Source organism: Leptosomus discolor, chromosome 5, assembly GCF_034619465.1.
Source record: "Leptosomus discolor isolate bLepDis1 chromosome 5, bLepDis1.hap2, whole genome shotgun sequence".
Taxonomy (NCBI): Eukaryota; Metazoa; Chordata; class Aves; order Leptosomiformes; family Leptosomidae; genus Leptosomus; species Leptosomus discolor.
In genome coordinates, this window is record NC_141395.1 from 78,088,956 (window position 1) to 78,112,336 (window position 23,381).

Consider the following 23,381-nt stretch of genomic DNA (forward strand, 5'->3'; position numbering starts at 1 on the left):
CTGCAACCTGGAATATCATGCCTAGCATTTAAAGGTAATCATTGCTCTGATACGTTTTAGATTATCTGCATATGGGACCAAATGTTTCAGTTTTATTTTATATAAAAGGGAGTTCTACTTCATTAACAATGACAGTATTCAGAACATGGATTTCAAGTACCAGCAAAAGTAGAAATAGAAAAGCCTGCCTTGATCCTTTTCATAAGGAGTGGTACTAAAGATAGAAGGGACAAGAACTGAAAGCTCACAGTAAGACAGACGCATAGCAACTCATGCTGAAGCAAATTGCATTTCACCCAAAATTTGGGCCGACAGACTAGTGGATTTTTTATTCAAAGTGTTAAAAGTTTGCAAATGTGGTATTTGTCTTGTTTCGTAATTGCATGTTTCTGTGAATTACCTTGATTACAGCATTTCGTTGTTCTTTCTAAGCGCAAAGATACAAGTGCCTCAAAGCTGAAAGGATGCTCATTTTGAGCAATGACAAATTAAGGGAAATTCACCAAAACACATACAGCTTCTGAAATCTAAGCTGCTTTTTTTTTTTTTTTTCCACATGAAAAATAATAGAATGCTGGTGCTTTCATTTTCAAGCCAAATGGGATTCAGATATTACCTGTGAGCCTTATTGAGAATTATATTTTAAGACCTTGACAGTATAGATGTGAATATCAGGTAACAAAAATAAAATAGGATATAGCATCTCAGGAATGATGAATATCCTAATTTTACTAGTCTGCAGTATTCTTTGCAGAGGGGCTTTGCTCGGGTGCTAATCTTGCCATTTTATTTCTCTTGCTCTTTTATTTCTTTGTTTACTAATTGTCAATCAACTGATGCGAATTTGAAAAAGTTCTTACAAAGCAATGGATTTTCCTATGTGCCGTGCTATTTAACCTCTACAGAATCATGTTTTCTCAGAGAACAGATTCTGTGAGAGGAAATTATTGCTACATGTGCTGCACGCAGGAACAGAAGGTGTAAATTGTACCACAGGTTTTTGGGTCAGTGAGATTCCAGTCTTGACAGGTGAAGAGTTCATATCTGCCGAGAGCTCTGCCACTGATAAACAGGACACAGAGCAGGACTGGGGCCATAGAAGCTTCCTCACCTTCCTTTTGGCAGCAAAAATAAGGCAGTAAAGGTCACTAAACCCCACTACTTGTGTGTTTGGAAACATCTATGGCTGCAGCCACTACCTTTCATTAAACATCATGTGCAGAAGTAGAAAGGGGAGGGGAGGAAGGACCAAAGCCTGGAAGACTACAAATGTGATCTCAATGGTTAAAATCAAATTTCCACACAAGCCTGAGGAGGTGGCCTGTGAGCAGGAAAAGCTGCAGGTAGTTTGGTTTGCAGCCCAGCAGCCCAGCGGTTCCTCGAGCTGAGCAGCAGCTGCACTCCTCCATGCAGGACTTTGGGCTGGTAAGACAAGGTGAGCTTAGAGTCTATCGCTTCTCCTTAATTCTTCCCAAATCACTCTCAGCGTATTATTTTCTTTGGATCTGGCATAATTATCTGCTTCTATGACAGAGGGATGCCACCTCTACTTGTATCCCAAACTGTCACCAAGTTTAAGTGAGATGTGACGCCTCGAGCAGATTCACCATTGAAAAAGAGTATCACCTATAAAACTGTTATTGTTCTGCTATTGACTTAAATGATAAAGAATCAGCTCAGCTACAAGATGCTCTACAGTTTCCTGTAAGTCTGTTTTTGCAAAGTATCTCAAAATTTCAGAAAATCACCATACAGTTTATCACGTAGCGATACAATGGAGTTGTATTGCACTGCCACTACTCGACACAAGCAAAAGCTACCTAAGGCCTTAAGTTCTATCATTCACTTGAGAGTTACATGCGCTGTTGTTTTAGAAATACTTGTGATACTAATTCATACGCTGTTACTCTAAAAACAGTGACACGCCATCGCCGGCGAGCAAGTAGAAAGACTCTTTTACCCCTCTGCCCCATTTCAAACAAAACTTCCAATTTCTTCCATTTCCATCCCATTTTCAAACGTCGGAGAGCTGAGCCATACCTCTGGGCATTCACTCCACCACCTTTGACCGAACTATAGGCACCTTACTCTGCCCAAATACATAATGACAAGCAGCCTTAGTGGTAAAACCAAGTCTGATATCCATCATTTTCCTTTTAATCACTATGGAGAAGTGAATCAACAGCAGTGTTCATAGGTTTCCATTTGCTTATTTTTATTGAACACTTCTGCCGTGAGTCTAGAGAACATCTTGAACTCTGTCCCTTTCAAGATTTTATGCTGTCACCAACGGTAATTAGTGACAGTAAACCAGCATGGAAAATGTAACGAGACACAGCAAACTGTCACGCTAGTGACATCAAAGTCCAAAACGTCATTACTCTTCACTGGTACCGTAAGTACTTTATAACATTTGTATTTTCCGTAAGTCAGATTCTTCCACATCTAAAGTAGCAGCACTGAGCTGCACACCGTCGTGTTGACTTCAGAGGTCCTTTGAGAAGAACGATGATTTGTATATGGCAGAAGTGAGCCAGGCCAGTTTTGGACGTGTACTGCAAAAATACAAAATAGGCCCATGCCTGTGCTCTGGTACTTAATCCATCTGGACTAGACAGCAAGTGGTTTAATTACAAACTACATATAAGCAAACCTTCAAAAATAATGTTTAAAGCAATGTTTAGAGTTTAGACCCCTAAATACCATCTGTGAAAATGAAGGTGCCTTACTCAAATGAGCTGTGGTTTTATAAAGTTTGTAAGTGTGAGGTAAAGTTTTCAGAAGTCTTTCCATCATGTACAAATGTTACGTATCACTTTCCAAAGTGACTAAGGCACACCTGAAAATCGTACCCACTGTATCTTAAAAGTAGGAAAAAAAGCCCTTGAAAGCAGGCTGTCACAAGTCTGATCACTAGTAGGATGACCTGCTCTCCTCCTCAAATAGCAAGACCCAAAATAAAGGGGTACGTAAGGTAGGACTTTATTATTTTTATTTTTCCGTACATTTGTGACACGAAATTCAAGTACTACTCTCGTCTAAATAACAATTGCATGTGTTAAAATTACAGATAGGCATAAGATATTTACACTGCCACACTTGGCACCTATCTGGAATTGCACAAAATTTTTTGTAACTGCAGCTTACTTGCTATCCACTCAGACTTGAACTGCCCTTTTCAAGTACTGCAAAAACGCAGCTACCACAGCACAGGGCTCAGCAGAGATTGTCTGTCCAGCTATTTATCCCACTTCTCTGTCTGACTTTTTCAGCCCTGTTGAGCTCTCTATTGCCATGCCCAGCAAATTTTGCTGGCTCATTCGAAGATGAGCCAGGAGCATGTATAATATCTATAGCCGAAGTACTGGCTGCACTATTCCTATGAGTATATCTCTTATTCTTGATAGGATACAACTAAGAAAAATGTTGACGAAATTAAAATTGGATCTTGGGAAAAAAAAATATTCATGGTTAGTTCAGGAAATTCTAATCTTGCAAGTAGACAGTGCCTACCAAAATGAATTCTGATTTCAGATTTAGAAACTTAGGAGAATGATTTGGTGTTTTCTATCAAGACAGACCCTTTTATTCAAACATGAATACCCAAGTAGTTTATTTAAATTTAAGGTTACTTTTTAATTCAGCTTCTAGACTTCTTCTATCAGGCGATGAAATAGTTTTGTCCTTGTGAAAGCAGATTTCAGACACTTGTCAGAAAGACACTGGCACAGCTGCATCCTACAGATGTGCCACAAGCTAGTTCCTGAGCGCAGACAGTGAAAGGGTAATGTGCCATTTGGCTGGTGAAATAGAGACTTCTAGCAAAGAGCCTTTGGGAACGGGCACTAAGAAGCTTGCAAATCAGATGAGGCAGAGTCAAACTGTGCATTACCATCTGTTTTAGCACTGATCTACTTGCACGTGGTAAGAAATGAATTCTCTTTCTTTTCAACAGCATTTTATTCTGTGGGGTGTCTTCCTAAACTCACTATAAGAGTTAATCTGTGGTATGAAGAAATATCCTCAATTCTGCCAATCTTATTCCGAAAGACAATTAGTAATAACATCTCACTGACTTCCCCAGTACTGATTCTGAAGTTAGATACCTCTCCAGCTAACACCATCAGGCTCCAGCCTGTTGTAAGTAAAGAGCAGCATACCAAAGGCAGTAATCAACGTTTTGAAATATTTAAGCTAGAAAAGACTGAAAGATGCAGAATACCCACATGATGCTGCTAGAGCTCCTGTTACCATATTCACAGGGCAATTGACAGAATTACATTTAAAATAAATAATTACCTATCAGCTAGTGGTGTTATTTTGCTTTAATGTACAATTTCAAACAGATATAGCTGCTTCTTCTCTGCCTCTGAAAATATAGTATAGCACCAGACACTCTCCACATCCAAAGGGTTTTTCTCTCTGCCCTCTGTCAGGGACAATTAGGGGGGGTGTAGTAAAGCCATAAGAAGGAACTGTCCCTCTTACAGTATTTAGTTCCACGATTGTCTGTTACTGTTTCTTGTACATCCACCAAGACTCTTTAAGACAAGTATCTCAAGAATTTGCACCACTGGCTTTATGCAGGTTGAGTGTTTTGAGATCAAACATTTTAAGGCAAGGTGTTACTTTAAAAAAAGAAGAAAAAAGAAAAAAAAGAGGTAAAACAACATTGTCCACCTTCATTGAGAGCACAACCGCATCAGAAAAACCCCCACCGAACTATGTTCTTAGTGTTTGGCAATAAAGAGACATCATATACACACAGATACGTCAATCTAATTAATTTCTTTGTAGAATCAGAACTCCAAATGCTGTGAAGAACGTTTTGTATATGAAAAGGCTGTATGGCCATGGCTTTCTGTGACTTCCTATTGTGCTGAGGTACTGGTAACGGAAACTTTTACTACATTGCGTTCTTCTGAGCAACTTCCCTAGCTGTGGTTTTCTGCTAGTCCCCTGATAAAAGCACCAAAGTGGTGAGAGTTTAGCAAGTATGTAAAACTCTCACATGAATTTGACACAAGAGTTCTCAAAAGCAAAACTGTATAAAATTGGAGACACCCAAACTGGGTCATTTCTCATCTGTTGGCACAGCAGGTGTTATTCTGATGTTTCATTTCAGTGTCTCCTTTGATTTAGTTCTGGAGAGCTTTGACGGAATTAGCAAGCGCAATGGGAAATACTGTGAAAACACCGAGAGCCTCCGAAGAAGCAAATGCGCCGAGCCAAACGGGTAAGCGCTCATTTAATGTCTTTCAAGAGAAAAAGATGTTCAAAATATATGGTACGTTTATCCATGCGTCTTCCTTCATCCACCTGACATAGTAAAAGCAGGCAAGTGCATGACTGCTGTGGGAGAAGAACGGCATCCTCTAGACAGTACTTATTTTTAGGTACAGTCTAGCTCATTTTCCAAGCAGTACTTTAATTAAAAAACCCAAATGTTAAAACTATTATTTGATGGTGCTCCTTGAAAGATACCCCTTCCGATTCAGAAAGCACTGGGGCACTACTTCAGAAAGCAGAAATACTGTATTTTGACATACTCGCTTGTAATATTTTATAGAAAGTTGTTCTTTAAATTTGCTTTTGCTTCATTTAAGCAAAAATGACGATGTTATGATGCACTTGATGATCTTATGCTTGCACTGAATCTGAAGGCCACTGCTAGACAGTTGCATTAAAAGTAGCATGCAGCTGACTTGTTATCAGGTTTATCAATAAAGGTTCTATAGAAACAGACATTTCGCAGGCCAAGCTGCCAAAGGGGGATGCCCTATGCACCCACACGTGGAAAAATCAGGTTGCAAAGCACCACCCCGAAGCCTGGTATAGGTCATGCATCTGAGGGGGAAAGCAAGAGGGATTCAACGACCTGCTGCTCCCAAACTCCACACGAGCAGAGAGTTAGTACAGCCTCACCTCTCGTGCCGCAATATGCCAGACAGCTGGTACAAGAGCTGCAATAAATCACCCCCCGAAGGTGAGGAAGAGAAAACAGTTTGGGGAGGGTTGTTTCGGGCTTTGGTTTTTAGGTTGTGGGGTTTTTTTTAGAGGGGGAAAGCATAAATCAAAATTTTTGGGTTTTCCATGAAAGACAGTCCAGTTGAGCTGCTCATTATTATAAGGACAGGGAATCAGCCTGGTTTCATTAGTGCTGGAAGGAAACCCAGCCCTGCTTTTAGCATGGTCAAGAATAAGCTGATATAGGAAGCTGTGTAGCCCTAGGTCCTAATAAAGCAGAGGCAAAATACTGTTCATGGCTACTCAGAGGCCCATAATATGAACTGACAATTTGTTGTTTCTGTGAAGAAGGGTGCCTTATGTTGATATTCCCAACAACTGCTGTCATGAATACCGTAACCATCAAAACAGAGACGTGCATGCTCTCAGAGCAGGACTGGGCGATGAGCAGGGGAGCGAGGGGTCGCTGTCATAGCTGTGACCAAGTTTATATTGTTCTTGCACATGCACAGTCAGGATTTAGCAGGGCTAAAGCCAACTGCATCTCTTCCAGTGACTTGAATAGAACATACCCCTAAAAGATAGCTCAGCAAACATTGATAGCACAGCAATTGCAAGGGGAAATTACCCATTCAGGAATTAAGGGTTCGATCAACTTGCACTCTCCTACACATCTAGCACATCTAGAAAGACGCTTTGTCAGATCTTGCCTGACCTGCTGCCACTTGGGGAGAGAACAAGTCTCCCATAGCTGCAGTGTCATTTGCCAAGGCCTTAGGGATGTCTCAGACACTTGCACAGCTGAAATTGCGCTGGATACCTATGTTTAAGCACCCCAAGGCAGGTTTTTTGCCACAGAAATTATCAAAGTGATGGAACACTTCTGTGAAGGAAGGCTGAGAGAGTTTGGGTTGTTCAGCCTGGAGAAGAGAAGGCTCTGGGGAGACCTTAGAGCGGCCTTTCAGTACTTAAAGGGGGCCTATAAGAGAGATGGGGACAGAATTTTTAGTAGTGCCTGTAGCAATAGGATAAGTGAAATGGTTTTAAACTAAAAGAGGGAAGATTTAGACTGGATGTAAGGATTTTTTTATTTTTTTTTTTTTTTTTTTATGATGGCAGTGAAGAAACGCTGGAACCGGTTGCCTAGGGAGGTGGTAGAAGCCTCACCCCTGGAAACATTCAATGCCAGGTTGGACAGGGCTTTGAGCAACCTGATCTAGGTGAAGATGTCCCTGCTCACTGCAGGGGGGTTGGACTAGATGGCCTTTAAAGGTCCCTTCCAACTCGAACTATTCTATGACTCTGTGATTTAACAGCCTGCATATCTCTTTGGATCTAAATCTTCATCTGGATCAGACTAGCATCTTTCATAAGAGCTTAGATGTTGCTAACTAAAGTTGGGAATACAAGCAGCAGTACTGTCATCTAAATCCAATGGAAACAGAGTTTTGAAAAGGAACTTGGTACTAAAAGCATCTATTAGGGTTAATACAGTGAGTTTGTATCTATTTGTCTTCCTGAGCCCGTCAAACTCCAAATCACATCACCAAACATGGAAGACTTCCCCCAGGCCAGGAATAGCCATCTTTTGAGTTAAGTGAGGTGGAGGATCTAATCCACAGACTTACAACAGTCCAAATAGTTATTAGGAAAAGCAGGTTCTACCCTGGCTTACTTCAGTGAGACTGAATAAAATGAAGGACTGAAACAGAAGGGAAAGAAAGAAAGGACGGAAAGAATATCCAACAAGAAGGGGGAAGAAAACTGATAACTGGAGTCTGCAGACTTGATGTGCAGTGTGAATGTGCCCATCAAATCCCTATAAGCCCCTCGTGCTGCCTGAGAGCTGAACTGAAAGCAAAAACTTGTGCTTTCCTCACCTCCAAGGCATCAGTCTTGGTCCTGAGAAAAGGAACGGTGCATAAACTGCATTTCCCAAGGAGGCATTTGGACTCCAGTATGGCTGCACTCCGTCTGAAAGCACACTGTATGGGCATCCCTGGCATAACCTAGGTACTGATAAGAGTAGCTACAGCAGCAAAGAATCACCAGGGGTTGTGAGCCCACCTCCTCCTCCTTCCTTCCTTGGGACCCTGAATCAAGAGTTAATCCTTACTGAGCTGCACCTGCATAACTCTCAGTTCCCAAGCTGGCTGGTTTAGATCTAATTTGGGTACACCAGTGCAACTCTGCAGCCACACCTTACGGCTGCTGCACAGCCAGCCTCTGAGACACACATGAGTGCCCTCCTTTACCCTCTCTGGTGTACGCCACACCATAACTCATAGTATTTCTGCTGGGCAGTAAAGCTGGGCTGATGCAGGGAGCTGAGCTCTGAGCGGGTCATTTCCACGCCAGACAGGGACCACACTGGTGCACAACACAGTGTTTTTTGATGTCTGCATCGCTGGGTATCTTGCAAAATGTGAGACTGAAAATTGCATGCTTTAAATTATTCATTGTGAGTGGACTACAAAGCACTATCGGAGAGAAGGGAGAGCATAGGCAGAACATCCAGATCCAGCTCATTACCCTCAAAAAACTCACAACGAATAATTTGAAGCATGCTTTCAGTCTCACATTTTGCAAGATACCCAGCGATGCAGACATCTAAAACTAGTATGTACTTCATATTAATTTTCCTACTCCTAAAGAAAAAAAAACAAAACAGAATTAACACCTGATTCAGTGGAATTGACTGTACTTTGATCTTTCCGCTCTAACTTTTGAGTTGTTCCATTTCAGATGTAACCTACACTCGCACTGCAGAGGAGAGGTTGTGTTAGAAAAACTCAGGCAAACCTTTTTTCTTTTACAACGTAAAAGTGTGGGGAGAACATCAGATCAAATCTATTAGATCACTGTGAAACTTAGGCGTGGAGAAAGAGTGTCATTTGTTTAGTCCCTGTTTTGAGGCTTTTGTGTTTGAAAGGAACTAGTATGTGTTCTCTGAAATGTTGTAGAGTGCGGTGGGGTATTTTATGTGACCAAAAAAACCCAGTGAGGTTTGATTTAAATACTAATTAAAATGAGGTCTCATTTGTGGAGTAGGAGGGTTGAAAGGTTTTGGGTAGTACAAAACCCCTTTACTTTCACTCTAATATAAGTACATGTAGATTAAGAGGTAACGTTTGCATGGATGTGGCAGCCAACACTATGATTAATTCCTTCCTTTTCAGAACTACAAATTAATGTGCAAAATTGAAACAAAAACGAATATAAAGATGAAAGTGTAAGCAAAGTAACACAGATCTTCCTAGAGCAGAGAAAAAGTCACGTACCCCACAGTGCATAACAAAATGCAAACCACCGGTACACAGGGAAGGAGAGTAGAAAAAGCACTTGTTTTCTACACTTACAGTACAGAAACAAAACATCTATAAATAAATGGCTTAAGTTCAAAAAAAAAAAAAAAAATCATTGCTAAAGACATTATCATTAAGCTAAAAAAAAAAAAAAGACATTCTGTGTAGAACTGCTGTCTAACAATCTGCAATGAGAAATCAGGTGACGGCACTTTATCCTCATTCTGCAGTTCTTACAATGTACCTTCTGGCACATATTTCTTGTCATCCTGAGTGAAGATTTTGCTTTGTTGAAAAAGACCGAGCAACAATACTTGGTTCTTGTTAGCCTCAGGTACTAAGCAGTTTCATAGAGAGAGGTGTCTCTTAATTTTTAGTGCAGAACAGGGAAGCAAAGGCACGCTTCGCACAGAATTTCTTCAGTATAGTTGAACTAATTGTATAATAAGTTACAGTAGATTAATCACAGCAGCTGGCTGATTAATACAAATGTCCTGGACTAGTCCTGTGTAATACAGTGACACTAATCAACTGAGAAAACCATGGCAATATGGATACTAAACACACTTTCAAACTAATCAATGTTCGTTCCAGACTCTACACATCTATGTATCCATAAGGATTCTCACTAACTGTGTCATGGGGCTATTTCAATGGGCAAAGGCTAGCAAGACTAAAAATGCTTACAGTCAGTTTGAATATTAAGGTAAAATGACCCACTACTTTGATTAACACAAGTCCCTATAACATAACAAAAAACAGCTACTCAAAATCCACTGAGAAAACACCGCTTTTTGTGTCCTTTAAACCGCAGATATGGAATATTTTCCTTAACACTTATATTCTCATTATCACTGCCATAAGGATAACAAGTGTAAAAATCTCTCCTCTTGAAAATATTTATTTTCTGCAGACTTGCATGTTTCCTTCAGCCTTTCATCGTTATCACAGTAAGTTAATTGTAAGGCCCTGGGACACAGAGGCTGAAAACACAGAGTCAGTCTCAGCATTCATCCAGGATGCCCTTTCCAGGTTTCCCTAAAAAAAATTGTCTTCCCTAAAGACAAGTTGATGTGGAACCTATACTAAATGAGAAAATCTAACAAGATGCAGAAGCGTGTCAATCTCTCTGGGTAATTTTCTCTCCAGGTAATTTTCTCTCCTCCCCTGAATTCATTCCCATTTTTGCACATGTCAAGCCGCACAGAGTAGGTGAGTGGAGATCAAACCACTCTGCAAGCATACTGCTAGATGGTATTACTAAGGAATGGGGCACTGATCCTGCCGGAGGCAGAGGCAAAGCTTTGTCTCCCAGTGTGCCGGTGGCGGGTGCTGTGATGTGCAGAGGGAAAAGACCCACTTCCAGAAGAAACGTAGGCAGCGTATTGCACAATCCCTCTTACCAGGACTTCTTCCAAAGAGCTCAAACCACCCAGCGTGACGTGTTTCTGAATGTCCCACCTGTCAGCATTTACTGGGCACCACAGATTCCTGCTGGATGAGAGCTCTTGAACATTTGATAGCCCCAGTCTTGTGCAAAGTGCCTCCTCCAACCTTCAGAATCCCAACTGATGTAAAAGGTCTTATCTCTTCACTGACTTCAGTTCTGCAAATTGCAGTTGTATGACGATTTAATTACAAACACCCATGTTGCCTCTCTTCTTTAACTGAAGATAGGGGCATCGTGCTGTCTCTAGTACAGCTTCCACACAAGGCGACAGAACAAAGCGCTCTGGCTGTCGAACAAGCTAATTTTAAAGTGATGGGAAGTGGACAATTATGGCCACGCTCCCATTGCCCTTGATCTAAACTAATCTCATACCTTTGAAAAGTATCAGTGGTGTTAAATGATGGAACAATTCAACACGCGTCTTCCTTTCCTTACATGTAATGCATCAGCTTGGCTCAAAATTGTAGCTGTAGGCATTTAGAGAGGGTGGCATTAATCAAACTGGGTTACTTCCTAATACTATAAATACATACTAATTCTGCTAGTTTCAAACTGAATATGTCCTTTAAATATGGTAATTACTAGAAAAAGTGGTCCATATTTAGTTGCTTACAAATAACCAAATGACTTTTTTCATTTTTAATAGCTTCACATTCTTCTTATAAGGTTATAGACTCGTCTTTAGCTCTTTATGTTTACCAAGTGACATTTCAGAGTGAGATTTTTTTCACATTTGACCTACCATGTAAAATATAACATACGTAATGAAAAATCCATTTCTGCTTTAGATCTCTATCTTGTTCTTAAGTGATATTTTCTTTCTTCTTTAACAGGCCAGGAAAGTGATTTCCTTGCTGTCCTCTACGACTACCCTTCAGCAGACATAAGCCAACCTATATTTCACGTAGGGGAAAAACTACGTGTGCTATCAGAGTAAGTTGATCCATTTTTTTAAAATTAGGTTTTGTTGCAATTGATGCAAAGCTCTGGTTTATGCACGTGGCTCAAACTGGATGCAGTTCAGCAAAATGAACCAAGTTCAGAATTTTCAACAAAGGACACTTAGCCATGGTGTAAATTTCCCTGTGGTTTAAGGATTTGGGATTTCAGACTGCTCCTTGATCCTTGGATTCCTCTGACACTGATTGTGAAGCTGGATTCAGACTCTATTCTAAAGCAGGACTCAAAACAGAATTCTGCTTTGATAAATGATTTTGAGAAAGTATTCCCCCTGTGTCAGTGGAAAACAAAGTAAAAGCAAAAAGAGTCTCAATAACATAGAAGAGAAAAATTGTTCTGAATTTCTCTATGTCAAGTGTCTCATTTTTTCTCTAACCCTTTTTATCCAACTCCTTTACGATTAGGTCTTAGTATTCCTCCCTAGATTTGAGGCAACTCTTACAAAAATTAAATAAAAAATAGTGGGTTTTTTTTTTTTTTTCTTCTTAAATTTTTTTATTGATTCTGCATTTTCTTAGCGGGGGAAAAAAAAGGTTGAAGATTTCCCAGCCAGCTCCACTGAAAAAGTTATGAGCCCTAGAAGGAAGTGGGCTTAAGAGCACTAGTTCAGACTGACCCTAAGCATAGTGCACATATTGCCACACACAGAGTGAGCACGCTTCTTGAAAAATAGGAGCCAGCAGCCCTGATATTCTTTTATGCACAACTTGTATCGGCACACAGTGACCTCCTAGGAGTCACTCAGACCGGCGGCCACTGTTTGCACTGCTTAAACAGAAATGAAAGATTTCATTTTTGCAGCTGGTGGAGCAGACGGATTCAAGGGGAGACCAGACACAGTTATAGCACAGAAATCCCCTGAAGATTTATAAATTCATAAAAATATTCTCTACATGAGGAAGTCAGAGCTTCAAATATTTAGAGAACAGAAGTACTCAAGAGAAGTATCATCAATGACTGATGAATTCTCAGACTCTTCTCCAGGCCACATGACCTACAATGGCCTTTGTCACCAACAAGATATGGGGCTACATGGACCTTTGGTCTGACCCAGAATGGTTGCAGTTATGTTCTGCTGACAATGTGCCTTCCCTGCACCTAGTGGTCACATTGTTCAGAAGATACCACTAGATGAATTTTCTGCTGATGGAAAGCTTCCCTAAATGAGGGGAATTCTTCTCTGATAACGTCTAGCTGTTTAAACCTTGCAGCAGTTTGCGTAACACACATGGCATTGTACAACAACTGCTTTAGCTTGGCAATCCCAGCTTAAAGCCTCACTCCCAGCCTGCAGCTGATACAAGCCTTCACAATACCACATAACTCCATATGCCTGTAACAATGGGAATTATATGTGTGGCATATCATATGCATACATGTGCTGCATAGTATGATCTACTGGACAAATAACTTCTAAAAGAACTAGGCTTCTGTAGCAGCAGTGTTTATCATATTTGTCTGTTGTGCAGTGATCAAGAGCTTCTCCTGACAGTAAATAAGGGCCAAAGCAAGCCTTGATGAGAACTTTCCTCTCCTTTTTTGAATCAGCTCATTCACAGAAGACAAGACACTCCAATGCTCCATGGTGTCCTAATGAAGGACCTGTTCTTCCCTAGTGGGGTATGTGCTGATGTTAATAGGAACTGTTTGCCTGTAGACTCTTGCTGTAGGTGTAACCTTTCACAATTCATCCAAAGAAGCAAAATGCAGTGGAAGAGAAAAGCAGCATGGCAGGCACGACCAGAGCACGAGTAATGAGGAGTCACCACGGAGAAGCCAGCATGAGCAGGCAGCACGTACTGCTTTTGTAACGGCAGATTTTCAGCCTTCTACCAAAGCAATTATGCGTAATGGCAATCAGCCCCACCAATCCTGCCAGGAACACGATATAGGGAACTCACATAGAAAGTACAACTCCTCCCAGACACTTGTGGCTGCTCTGGGTTGGCAGGATTAGATAAGCACCGCTAGCACAGTTTCTCACTCTCCACACTTGTCAGGCCCCTTTCGTTACCAGATGAACATCTGCATTTAGCTGGCAGTAGTCAAACCAGATGTCCTCCAGTGATCCCCCCAAATCTACATAATTTCTGTGTCTCCTGCCCCAGGAGAGATGTGATGCTTTGGGACTTTTAATCATGATAGGGATTTTTCAGGGTTAGTAATATTACATTTTGGAGGGAGGGAGATGCTGAGACTCTCAGGTTTTTTGTTATTGCAATTCTTGTTTCTGTCTGGGAGAGGTGCCAGGAAAAAAAAAAAAAACAAAAAAAACAACAAAATAACCTCAACTTCTTATAGGTAGTTTCATGTCAGCTGGAAACCCACAAACAAAAGTTGTGGGGCCCTGAAATTTCCAGCTCAGAGCAGTAGACACTTCCCTTTTTCCCTTGGCATATACATTCTAGACCATGGTCCCAGTGGCTATAACTTAGGAGGTTTAACCTAAGCGTCTCCAACTCAGCTGTTTTGCCATACACTGAGACTCTGGTCTGCAGTCTGGGCATTATTTGGGAACATTTATATCAACATCCACAAAACCAGCATTCAAATGCAAGACAAAAATGCAAGTTGGATTCAAACTTTTAAAGGAAAAGATGGAGAGAACCCATCAATCATCAGCATCCTTGCACTAATCACTAAAGCTCCGCAGCATCCCTGTGAAAATTCTTCTTACCCTGCCCTTCCTAAGGGATCCAAAAGCCAAAGCCAGCATTCAGTATCACAGCAAGAACCTAAGATATTTCAGTGAAAAAACAGATCTAGTCACCTAGTTTCAGCTATGAGGTCTTTTTTTTATTGGAGTCTGGTCAGCAACTCATTGAAGAAAAGGAAAAGAGCAAATCATGAAGTAGGTTCTGTTAGACTGAAAACCTGTTCCTGGGCAGACAGGATCCATTCGCTGAGTATCTCTACCCTGATATTACAGGAGTGACTACAGGGCTGTCCAGACACAGCATACTCAGCCATAAGCTGAATATCTTGGATACCAGTACAAGTCTAGCTGTGGGAAGGCAGCGCACAGCATGGTTCAACCACTGAGTATTTACCCTTCTTCTTTTAACTACAGAAAAATATTTTATGACTTACGTAATTTAAATGGAACAAATGTAGCTTATTTCTGTGTCCAAATTTAATCCTGATGTAGGTTTACAAATGGAACTATTCTAAATGAAGCAAACTTGGGTCCCTTTCTGAATACGTAGATTCAGCAACACAGTCAGAAGGTTACAGTCTAATCCGTATGTCTTAACTAAGTTCTAAAACGAGGACAAGTTCTGAAAGTACATCTGAAAATATCCCTTTCTTCTGCTTTCACACAGTGAAGGAGGCTGGTGGAGAGTCCATTCCCTTACAACAGGTCGAGAAAATTATATTCCAGGAAAATATGTAGCAAAAGTTTACCATGGGTAAGTAAATGCATTTTGTATAGCCTTTCAACACTACATTTCAACATATACTGCCCTGATTAGTTACTCAGCGTCATAAGCAAAACAATGCCAATAGTGACTAAACAGAAATTTTATTTATTGACAGTCTGAAATAGTTCCTTTGAAATCTGAGAACATCAAATCCACATCTAAATTTAGATCATATGAAAATGAAAATCCTAGTTTTAAATGCTAGGAAGGGTCAAAAACCCCTCAAATGCCATATAAGACATTTAAAATACTTCTGTTGCATGGTCTGATCTCTATTTTTAAGACATTGATAAAGAGACCCTCTTTAGAAAGAATTGTTAATATTTACAGAGTAAAATTTAAGCTACAGTTCCTCATGAAAAACAGAACAAAAAGAACAAATAGAAAGACTAGTAAGTCATTCAAGAATGTAAACTCTCAAACTGGAAGAGCTAAAGTATGTTCAGAGGTTTCTTGTTGCCCTAGACACCGGTCAGGAAAAAAATGTTAAAGCACACAGTGAAAAGTTTTCTGGCAAAAGTTTTAATACGTGTTTAAGTATATGAACTGTGAACTTCACTATGATTTATGCAAGTGCTTAAATTTTAATACGCTTTTATATCCTCCTGAAATAGAGATGCCTTCCCAATGACAAGGCACAGATGCGGCAATGGAAGCTACTGTCTGAAGCTTCCCCAAGACCATTTTGCTGATAGCAAACTGGATCAAATGCACAAGAACGACTTTAAAATAAAGTGCCAGTAACTCCTACGCCAGCCGAGCAAGCTCAGTTACATGGTTAGACACTAGCTGTGGCAAAGTACAGCAGTGCACCAAGCTATGGTGAAAATCAGTAGGAGTAATTCCACTTTCCTTTATTCACAAAGCCAATTAACTTAAATGGCTGAACTGTTCCCTAGCATAAGCAGAATAATTGTCTTTTACTTTGGGTTTATTTACAATAAAATAAAATACAGTTTGGGGTCAACAAAAGTGGTTTAAATGAAAAAGAGAGATTTAACTAATGCTACAGATAGGCCATGAACAAATCACATGGATATGTCTCCAACAATTCAGATCAAGGCAGCTCAAAAAGTTTTGTTTTCCCTAATAAGTCCAAACCTTATTCACTCTTCTCTGAGTCCCACAAAAGTTAATGGAACTCAAAAAGAGCAAGATTTTCTCCATAAACTGGGGAAATATGCCTGGACATAGTTGAGAGAATAACTACAGAAAGCCACAGTGCTGTTTTTGCAGTCACTTTTCCTGGCTAATGCTGCACTTTCACGGCCACATGCTGCTCTGTTTCACTGGTGTCCAAATTTCAGAATTTGTTTTTTCCTGCTTCACAGCTGGTTATTTGAAGGGCTGGGAAGAGAAAAAGCAGAGGAACTTCTACAGCTACCCAACACTAAGGTTGGCTCCTTCATGATCAGAGAGAGCGAAACTAGGAAAGGTGAGAAAATATATTTTTTTTTTTCCCCCCTTGATCTCGGGCATTAACAGTTCTACAGCTCTTCAGTTCACTCCCTGTCCTGTGCATCATGCCAGTCTTTATCAGTCACCTACGTTACAAGTGCTGGAGACAGGGTTAGCGATGGCCGTGGAAAGTTCCACAGGCACCAGCACAAACAAGACACCGTTGTTTAAACACTATTATTTACTTTGCTTGCATGCAAAGCTTATTAGGCAGCGAGACTTTTCAAATGGGGGAAAAGTTACAGCTTTGCCTTGATCCACAAAAGATTGCCTGAAGAAGCTATAAAATACACATCAAGCAGCGGGCGTGGCTGATAAGTGCATTTCCTATATAAACAGGTGGTTCTTTTATTTACTTTTTAAAAATGACATGCCTTCAATTTTATTTTCTATCATAGATTCTGTTGCTACATGGGAATTGTACCGTACACACTTTACCCTTTTATTCTCTTCAGTGGGAATTTATCTCCTATTGTGCAACGTGTTATCTTCCCTTTTTCTGAAGCACCAGAACACATTCTAATATCATGATACGACAGTTAGAAGGGAGTAATAAATCATCTACTCTGACCCCTTGCATACCACAAGCCAATTAGTTTCGTAATACCTATACTGAATTCAAAGGAATTTAGGATCAACATTCAGTCCTTACCAACTAAACACTGAACAATAGTTTTAATCAAAGAAACAGGAAAATCCAAGTTGTCATCTCCTGCCAGGACTGCATTATCAGCTATTAGCTACTGCATTATTGGGAGCTGACTAAATCAGCATGCCAGCACATGAGTCTGGTCACCCTCTTCAGAAGAAGGCAAACAACTTCTGTAAAGGCCTATTTCCTTTATACCATTTAAAAAAAAACCCAGATCAGCAAAAATAAAGGAAAAACACACCAGAAATTTAAATTCAATAAAAATCTCAGGCCCTGATGTTTATTCCCTTTGTTATACTTAAGTATATGTATAAAGTATGCCATATAAGTAGAAATTAAGATGGACACTCAGGGTTTTTTCAGATCTTTCTGGGACCTTTTGGATCATGGCACTACATCTTACAGATACTCTGGTTGTGGTCACTGCTATCCATCCAGAATTAGCGTCCTATTTTGGTGTAATTAGTGCTCCTCTTTCTCCAGGGTTATATTCCTTGTCCGTGCGGCACCGGCAAGTGAAACATTACAGGATCTTCCGCCTTCCAAATAACTGGTATTACATCTCTCCACGGCAAACTTTTCAGTGCCTTGAAGATCTTGTGAATCACTACTCAGGTAAAAAGAACTGCAGAACAAACGTATTTTCCACTGGCAAGTGTAAAACTATCTATCAAACGTCCAGAACCAGAAGTTTTGTCTATGTCCAAGACTTGCAACTACGGCCACAGAACAAGTAATGGAAAAACTTTTGGTTTATCTCTTTTATTTTATTTATGATCCTAAATACAAATACGTCACCCTTAACAGTACAACTGAAATCAACCTAAGGACTCAGCTAAATAAAGACAGACAGGCTCTGCCCATATCGGTATATGATACTGTATGGCCATGTCAATAACACTATTTGGTCCAAATACTTGTGTCTGGCACTTCCCTAGACAACTTTCAAATACAGTTTGGAGGTTAGCACAGGAGATGTCCAGCCCTTCTCAGAGCATGACTAAAGTCAAAGCTTGGGTGTACAAAAATACTAAGCTGTACAAATGCAAGTCATGGTTCTGGATCCCAGGGCCAAAGTTCAGCTCCCGGCTGACTTTGTTTACCAGCAGGACATGTCTGATGTTTATTTATTTACCATATAGCGTCAGGACATGCAAGACCTGGTTCTGCAACCACGATTCTCTTAGGAACCACTACACCACACAACCTTATCTGTAGCAGAAAACCATAGAATCATAGAATCCTTCAGGCTGGAAAAGACCTTTGAGATCATGGAGTCCAACCATCAACACTACTTTACCAAGTACACCCCTAAACCATATCTCCAAGCACCACATCAAAATGACCTTTAAACTCATTCAGGGATGGTGACTCAACCACCTCCCTGGGCAGCCCATCCCGATGTCTGACAACCTTTTCAGTAAAAAAATTCTCCTAATGTAAATCCTAAACCTACCCTGGTGCAGCCTGAGTCCATTCTCTGTTGTTCTGTCATTAATTACCTGTGAGAAGAGACCAGCACCTACCTCTCTACAAAATTAATTTAGAAAAGTATGGCTGGATTTTATCAGCAGAAGTTATCTCAAGGGGCTTAAGCTGTTAGCTCAAATCTAGATTCAGCTGTCATTTTTAGCAATATCAGTCCACTGGATGATACCTGTTTCAATGATAGTTTTCCAGGTTTACGGCAATTTAACCTGTGTCAGAGGCATAACTTGACAAATGACACAATTAAGCGGCTGCAGTTACCATGCATTAAAATGAGAACAGTTTAAAATGAGGAAGGAAGATTACAAAAAGTCAATTGTATAAAAGTTATTAGAGAACAATAGATGCTGTGCTGTAATTAGTAACGGGTACTCTGTAATTTTAAAAGTGTAAAGCTACCATATCTGCATATTTCATAGGTAAATGAAAAAGTGTGATGGCCAAAGAATACTCCGATAAACTGAAGAGAAAAGCCATATTCACATTCAAAACATGCAAAAGAAACTTTCAAGTCCAATGATATGAACAGAGGAGTGACAATTTGGACAGCTTTTTTTTTTTTTTTTTTTTTTTTTTTTTCTTAAATCTTAGTTAGCTGACACCTTTCTCCATTTAGAAAGAAGCAAAAAATGGAAGCCTAAAATTGGGGGGGGATGGGATGGGGCAGGATGACATGACACCAAAATTTATAACAATTAACATTTTTACTTGAGTTACACGTACAAGAGGAGACATAGTGAGATCTAGCTCTCCTCCTTCCCCCACCATGAGATGATACAGAATCTCACCCTGAAATAAGGCTCAGAGATGTAAAACAGCAGCATTCGGCCATGACGTTCTCTACTTGGGCAGAACAACATACGCAATGTTCCTAGTGGAGCAAGGAGAAGAGGGTAGAGAGAAGACACGTAGATGAAATTAAATGAATCAAGGTGAGCCTCGATTCATTTCACAGCCATGTTGCACAGCAGAATAGGTGCACATACAATCCAACCTGAGTGATTGCTCCTTGCATCTATTTTGTTGGCATGGCTGAGACAATGGGAGGCAAAAGCAGAACTCACTAAGGACTCCAAAAACCTAGGTTTAAGTTCCTGCCTTGTCATGATCTTCCTTCTAGACTTTGAGCAAGTCCCTTTACCTTTCTGTGTCACAGTTCCTCACTTGTACTGTAGGAAATACACCCCATGACAAATCAAAAGGCAAAGGTGTGAGGAAAGGAAAAAGTTAAGCCTACATTACAGTGTCCTTGATGAGAACACACAGTTTAATTTATTGACTACTATTACATGTCCAAATCTGTTTATCTGAGCATGCACCAGGGAAGGAAAACAGTGAAGATAACAGCGAGCAAAGATTAACTGTCTGTGTATTCACTTCCCTGCTCAGAAGTCGCTGACGGTCTTTGCTGCGTCCTTACAACACCTTGTCTTACCCAGTGCACTAACAACAACAGCGTGACAAATCAAGTTCCTCCTGTGGTGATGCGGAATAAAAACTTCAACTGGAGAAATATTCACAGGTACCACATGCAACACAGGCTGCCAGAAACAACGCCTTTTTTTTCCAGCCTTGGATATACTTGTACTTACAACACAGATGAAACAGCCTTTTCCCTTCTCCTGAGACCAGTTTTAAAGATTAGACAGTCTTCAAAGCTGCTGACAGCAGGTTAACCCATGAAAACTGGATGTCCCTCTCTCTAACCAATAATCTTGGTGTAACTTTAAAAGAAAGTATAGTTAACATTCAACCATTTCTCCTACTCAGCTAAGAGCGTGGCCACATATGCAGTCCCTTTGGGACTCATGAGTCCTCTCCACCAAGGAGGCAGGAGTAAGCGCCAGTCCATAAAGCCTAGTCAGATCCACGACCAACGGCATACTAACTTGCAGTGACTTACAGGGGAGCCCCCATAGTCAGAAATGGCTCCCCCTTGCTCACGTGGTGGCCATCATGAAGCAGCACAAGTGCAGTGAACACATTATCCCAGCATAAGTCTTTCCTGCCGTGTCTCTCTCAATGCACGGCCCAACTCGAGGTTCACCAGATTTCTAATATCATGACTGCAACTAGAGAAAGTAGGTCAGGTTTCAGAAGCTGGTGAAACAACCACCTTCAGAAGCAAAAGCACCTCTTTATTTTTAAAGTGTAAATTTCCCTTCGTTATCCTTCCTTCACAAAGCATATTCATTTGCTAGCAAATGCAAGAAAATTTTGTGCAGTATCGACGCCATTTTTCCTACAGATTAAGAAGAAAGGGAGAAAGTGTGTCGATGTTATTTCCTTTTCAGATGCTGGGAAATATTTGTACTGTTGTACTGATTGTTCTGGAAAATTGCTAAGTGACAGGAATGTTGACTGATTTAAGAGACAGGAAGATTTTTATACAAAATTATCATAATTTGGTTTAATAACGTTAATATTATACTAATAGGCTCAGTTCAAGTAGCTGAAACAATAACAAAATTTTGTTCTTTTAAAGGCTGGAGGTGACTGAAGATGCTGAAAGCACCCTGGCAGCAATGGATGATTCTTGCCTCAGTTATGGCCTGAGGGAAAGTATAGCTTCCTACCTCTCCTTAACAGGGGATGACAATACTTCTTTTGCAAGTGCCAGAAAGAAGAAAGCCCAATCTCTTATATACACAGGGAGCAAACGTAAGAGTGCCCTTCACTTGCCACCTACATACTATGAAGACTAAATTTAAGACAACAAGGGGAAAAAAGAACAACCAAAAACTGAGGGGTTAGGAGAGAAACCCAGAGCATCCTGTGGTCCTGCAGTCCTTTGACAGCTGAGAGATACAAGCACAACAGCTGATGATCAAACACTGGCACTGATTCTGTGTTTCCTCTTCTGAATGTTAACCAGAGACCTTCTTAAGGGTGCTATCTCAGCCACCGCATATGCTGGGAACACGCATCTGAAACTGGAACCTGCTTATAAGCAGGATGAACTGAGATAAACTCTAAGTCAAGAGGCAAATGACTCTCCAGCACGGGTGCTGCCCACCATTGTACAAAGTTCATTACACAGGAAAGGACTAACTACAGCTCAAGAACTTAATTTAAGTCTTACTCTGGTATCCTCCACAAGGCTGAAAACCATCTTTACAGCACCTACCTACACTGAGAAAAGGAGCCTTTTTCTTCTCCATATAGAATCATTCATTGTCATTGACAACGAGTCAGAAAGTCATCAATAACCCCAAGAAAGTGTCTGACATCTGGGATTCAAGAAACACCTGATCATATCGACTCCATGCTTCTGTCATTTTTACCTTTTAGCGGAAAAAAATAAAATCATGGACTTTTCAAGTGGCATTTAACTCAACTGCTGATAATGGCCTGCAGTGTCACAAAACGATCACAAAATTAAGAACAGGCTTAACTTGCTGACAAAAACAGTTTCTACATAATCCTGAGCTGAGAGTACAGGCATATCCAAAAGCATAACTCAGCTGCTTATAGTCTAGCAATATATAACAGAGAACAAAGGAGTTTCGAGTGAAAAGTGAAATGTGGTAATACCATGCCTAACTGCAAAGGTAGGCTTGCACAAGTGTGACTTCTTATGTGTAGAGACCAGATTTTAGCCTCGTGTCCTGAAGGCACCTCCATATTTATGTATAATATTTACATTAATAGCAGCTTTTTTTAAATAACTAAACTAAAAGAGCAAATCAGCAACAGTGGCTGTTAAAGAGCTTTCTGTATTTCTTGCCTGAAGTTATGTCAAATAGTAATGACACATTTCAGCAAACTGTTTGAAGATTTGTAACTGGGTTATCTGAAATTTCATGAATTAGAGAATTTTCCTATATATATGTATCCTTTGCTAAGTGACAAAGGTGCAGTTAGCATGGTCCTTTGAACCTCATTTGTGATTGCTTTCTAAATCAAGTAGTCACTCATATCTGGGGGTGTAAAATGCTGCAATCTATGTTCTCAAGCCAGGATCTTTTCAATCTAATATTCTGTCATACTTTTTTGCACAGATTTGAGTCATGAAGGTTTGGAGACATAGGGAATTGGGTTTTTTTATATATATCTATATTTCCTCTGTAAATACCTCTTAGCAAAAATATGCGTATTCTTTAGAACTTTTGCACTAGGCAAGAGAGATTCAGAGAGCAAAATAGTTGACAGCCTATTTAAACATATTTCAGAACTTAAAGGATGAATGTAATTTGGTTGGTAAACATTGAACATCACAAAGCAAAACAAGCTCAGGAACTCTAGGTGTTTGTATAATCTCATTACTGTTACTGATCATTAATATGTTATGGTGACTGCATTTTATCCAGTGAAATGTATATGGGGAGCATTACAGATTTTATGTCATGACTTGTATTTATTCATTAAAATAATATCCAGTAGTTACTTTGTATTGTTTTCAGAAAATGTAAAACCTAGCAGGCAACTAGTACAAACACCCAGTCTTGCAACGACATTGCCAGAAGGTATCTCTGCTGGAACGCGCCAAAAGAATCCAAGAGCCCATGTAAGTGGGCAGCACTTGGAACGTGCTGTGTAGGAAGGGGATAAGACATGTTCTGATGATGACAGGTTCACACAATCACCTGGTGCAACCCCCCTGCTCAAGTAGGGCCACCTAGAGCTGGTTGCCCACGATCACGTCCAGATGGATTTTGAGTATCTCCAGGGACAAAAAC

At 40.3% G+C, this 23,381-nt stretch overlaps 2 protein-coding genes across 2 annotated transcripts in view; one reads left to right on the forward strand and one right to left on the reverse strand.

The window, feature by feature from the left end:
• SLA (Src like adaptor) lies at window positions 1-23,084 on the forward strand. Its single transcript, XM_009961744.2, has 8 exons — window positions 1-34; window positions 5,143-5,236; window positions 11,556-11,655; window positions 15,006-15,092; window positions 16,436-16,539; window positions 17,698-17,829; window positions 20,092-20,224; window positions 21,188-23,084. Exons 2-8 carry the CDS (start codon window positions 5,176-5,178, stop codon window positions 21,405-21,407), a joined length of 837 nt encoding a protein of 278 aa, XP_009960046.1. The 5' UTR covers window positions 1-34; window positions 5,143-5,175; the 3' UTR covers window positions 21,408-23,084.
• Window positions 1-23,381, reverse strand: part of TG (thyroglobulin) — a 156,433-nt gene that overhangs the window by 36,740 nt on the left and 96,312 nt on the right. The gene's annotated exons all lie outside the window — the stretch shown is intronic.

Coding starts and splice junctions, on each gene's coding strand:
- SLA (XM_009961744.2), top strand. CDS start 5,176: ATGGGAAATACTGTGAAAACACCGAGAGCCTCCGAAGAAGCAAATGCG. Junction 16,540..17,697: donor AGAGAGCGAAACTAGGAAAG/GTGAGAAAATAT, acceptor CTCTTTCTCCAG/GGTTATATTCCTTGTCCGTG. Junction 17,830..20,091: donor TCTTGTGAATCACTACTCAG/GTAAAAAGAACT, acceptor TTCCCTGCTCAG/AAGTCGCTGACGGTCTTTGC.